This window comes from Scylla paramamosain, chromosome 34, assembly GCF_035594125.1.
Source record: "Scylla paramamosain isolate STU-SP2022 chromosome 34, ASM3559412v1, whole genome shotgun sequence".
Classification (NCBI taxonomy): domain Eukaryota; kingdom Metazoa; phylum Arthropoda; class Malacostraca; order Decapoda; family Portunidae; genus Scylla; species Scylla paramamosain.
Genome location: NC_087184.1, coordinates 1502501 through 1505000, shown reverse-complemented (window position 1 = coordinate 1505000; position 2500 = coordinate 1502501). Strand labels below are relative to the sequence as shown.

The 2500-nt window shown below is 40.0% G+C and overlaps 1 protein-coding gene across 1 annotated transcript in view; it reads right to left on the bottom strand.

Moving 5' to 3' along the window:
• The window catches only part of LOC135090015 (tumor necrosis factor alpha-induced protein 8-like protein), a 45523-nt gene that overhangs the window by 10516 nt on the left and 32507 nt on the right, over positions 1-2500 (bottom strand). Inside the window, exon 2 of the mRNA XM_063986230.1 lies at positions 1763-1913. Within this exon, the coding sequence (XP_063842300.1) occupies positions 1763-1912 (150 nt within the window). The 5' untranslated portion in view covers position 1913. The remainder of the gene's footprint in view (positions 1-1762; positions 1914-2500) is intronic.

Genomic DNA, 2500 nt, shown 5'->3' with positions numbered 1-2500 from the left:
CTCTCTCTCTCTCTCTCTCAACAACAGCAACAACTGCTGCTGCTGTCATTATTACTTTTACACCATCATCACCAAGAACAACAATAACAACTGCTATTGTACTTCAACTACTACTACTACAACCGACCACCACCACTTAAGTATCGTGTCATAAGTTAATGCAATGCAAGGAAAAACGAGAGAGAGAGAGAGAGAGAGAGAGAGAGAGAGAGAGAGAGAGAGAGAGAGAGAGAGAGAGAGAGAGAGAGAGAGAGAGAACGAAAAGATATAACGTAAGAAAAAAAAAAATGAATCAAGGTGAAGCGGTGAAGTGTGTCCCTTCTGTCAGGCGTTAATCAGGAACCAGTGATGACAAGACTCAGGTTCATAATGACTTAATAAATCTTTCCTTCCTCGCACACACTGATCGCGGATTGAGTTAAAGGAACATAACGTAAGAAAACAAGAGTTGGTGCAGGAACCCATCAGGTCTACGCGTGGCAGTCCCTATCTGAAACAAGCCTGCCTATTTCCACTTATCATCCTCATCCATAAATTCGTCTCATCGTCTTTTAAAGCGCCCTAATGACTCGGCAATAACAACCTGAGCGTTTACTTAACACGGGGAGGAAAAAAAGAAGCGAAAGAAAGGAAAAGAAGAAAGAAAGGAAAATCAAACGCTTTCTTCCCACATAACACGAAGGAAAAAAAGTGAAAATAAAAGGGAGAAAAAGAAAAAATCACACGCTTAATCCCCACTTAACACAAAGAAAGAAAAAAAAGAATAAAAGGAAAAAAAAAGAAAACCACAAGCTTACTTCCCAACAATCTAAATTCCCTCGGAGCTCAAGTATGATAAACACGACAGTTACATAAAAAACACAAACAGTTGTACTAATCCCAAATAAAAATAACATAAGCTCGTCTTCTTAAACGCTTTGTTCTCTCCTCAGCGACAGCATTCTTATACACTGCAGCGTCTTACCTCCACCAGTTTGACAAGCACTGGTGCTGTGTCTCTTAATGCCTGAAGTGCTGAAATCAATGTAACCTTTTACCTACTAACGACACAATCACACCAACTTATTTGAATCTGTGTAGAAATAAAACTGCGGTACTAGAAGATTTAAATTACTCCCATTATCCATGTTATCAGTGGTATCTTTGGAAAGTAAACGTTCTGTACATAATTATATTAAGCTCAAAGTAAAGCTACAACAGTCGAAGGGTTAATAAAGAGCCTGTTGAAAGTAGTGGAGATTACAGTAAGTGCCAAGTGTTCACGAATACAGTCCTGATTAAGTGTGTTCTAGTTATATCTACCACTGTTTTTCTTCCTGCTTCCTTCCTGTCCTGATTACTGACCTAAGGAGCTGGGAGGACCACCACCACCACCACTACTACTACCACTACTACTACTACTTCTACTACTACTACTACTACTACTACTGCTACTGGTACTATTAGTATCACTACTACTATTACTACTACCACTGCTACCGGTGTTATAATTACTGCTGTAGTTGCCACTGTTACTGCTACTGCTGCTACAATTACTACTACTACTACTACTACTACTACTACTACTACTACTACTACCTTAGTGAAACGTCTAGTTACGAATACTACTACTACTACTACTACTACTATTACTACTACTACTACTACTGTTACTACTACTACAACTACCACCACCACCACACCACTACCACCACCCCTACCGTCACACACACACACACACACACACACACACACACACACACACACACACACACACACTCACATATCCCTTGAAGAGCGAGTAGAGGTTGTCCAGCACGGAGGCGAGGTTACCGTCGATAAAGTTCTTGGCTATAGTCTTGTTGGACATCTTGCTGAGGAGCTTCTTCTGCGCCTTCAGGCTGATATCCCGCGCCTTGAAGGAGTCACCCATCCTGCGGGGAGAGAGAGGCAAGGTGGTGAGGCAAGAAAAATATAGGGAAGGGAGTATAAAGGAACACAAAGGAGAACCAAAGTGGTAGCTCTTTTAGAACTTACTATACGAGGTGAAAAGAGAAAAGACGATGGATAATAGACGACTACGAAGGGGAATATAAAGGAACACAAAGGAAGAACGAGCATTAGTAGCTCTCTGTTAGAACTTAGGTGGCAAAAAGAGAAAAGATGAAGGATACGAGACACCTACGAAGAGGAATATAAAGAAGCACAAAGAAAGAACAAATACTAGTAGATTTCGACCTTACGAAACTATGATGTGTTATATTAATGTAAAAAGGAGAACATGGAGGGGAATACAGATAAACACAAAGGAAGAACAAAACGATACAAGAGGCTGTGATGAGTTATGGGAATAAAAAAAAAAGAAATAATGAAGGATAACAGCGAAGATTAGGAAGAGCAACACAAAAAACATAAAGGAAGAACATACATTGGTAGATCTAGACGCAACGAAACTTTTGAAAACGTTATTAATTAAGAAGGAAACGTGCAGAATAACAGGATTAGGAAGAGGAACACAAAG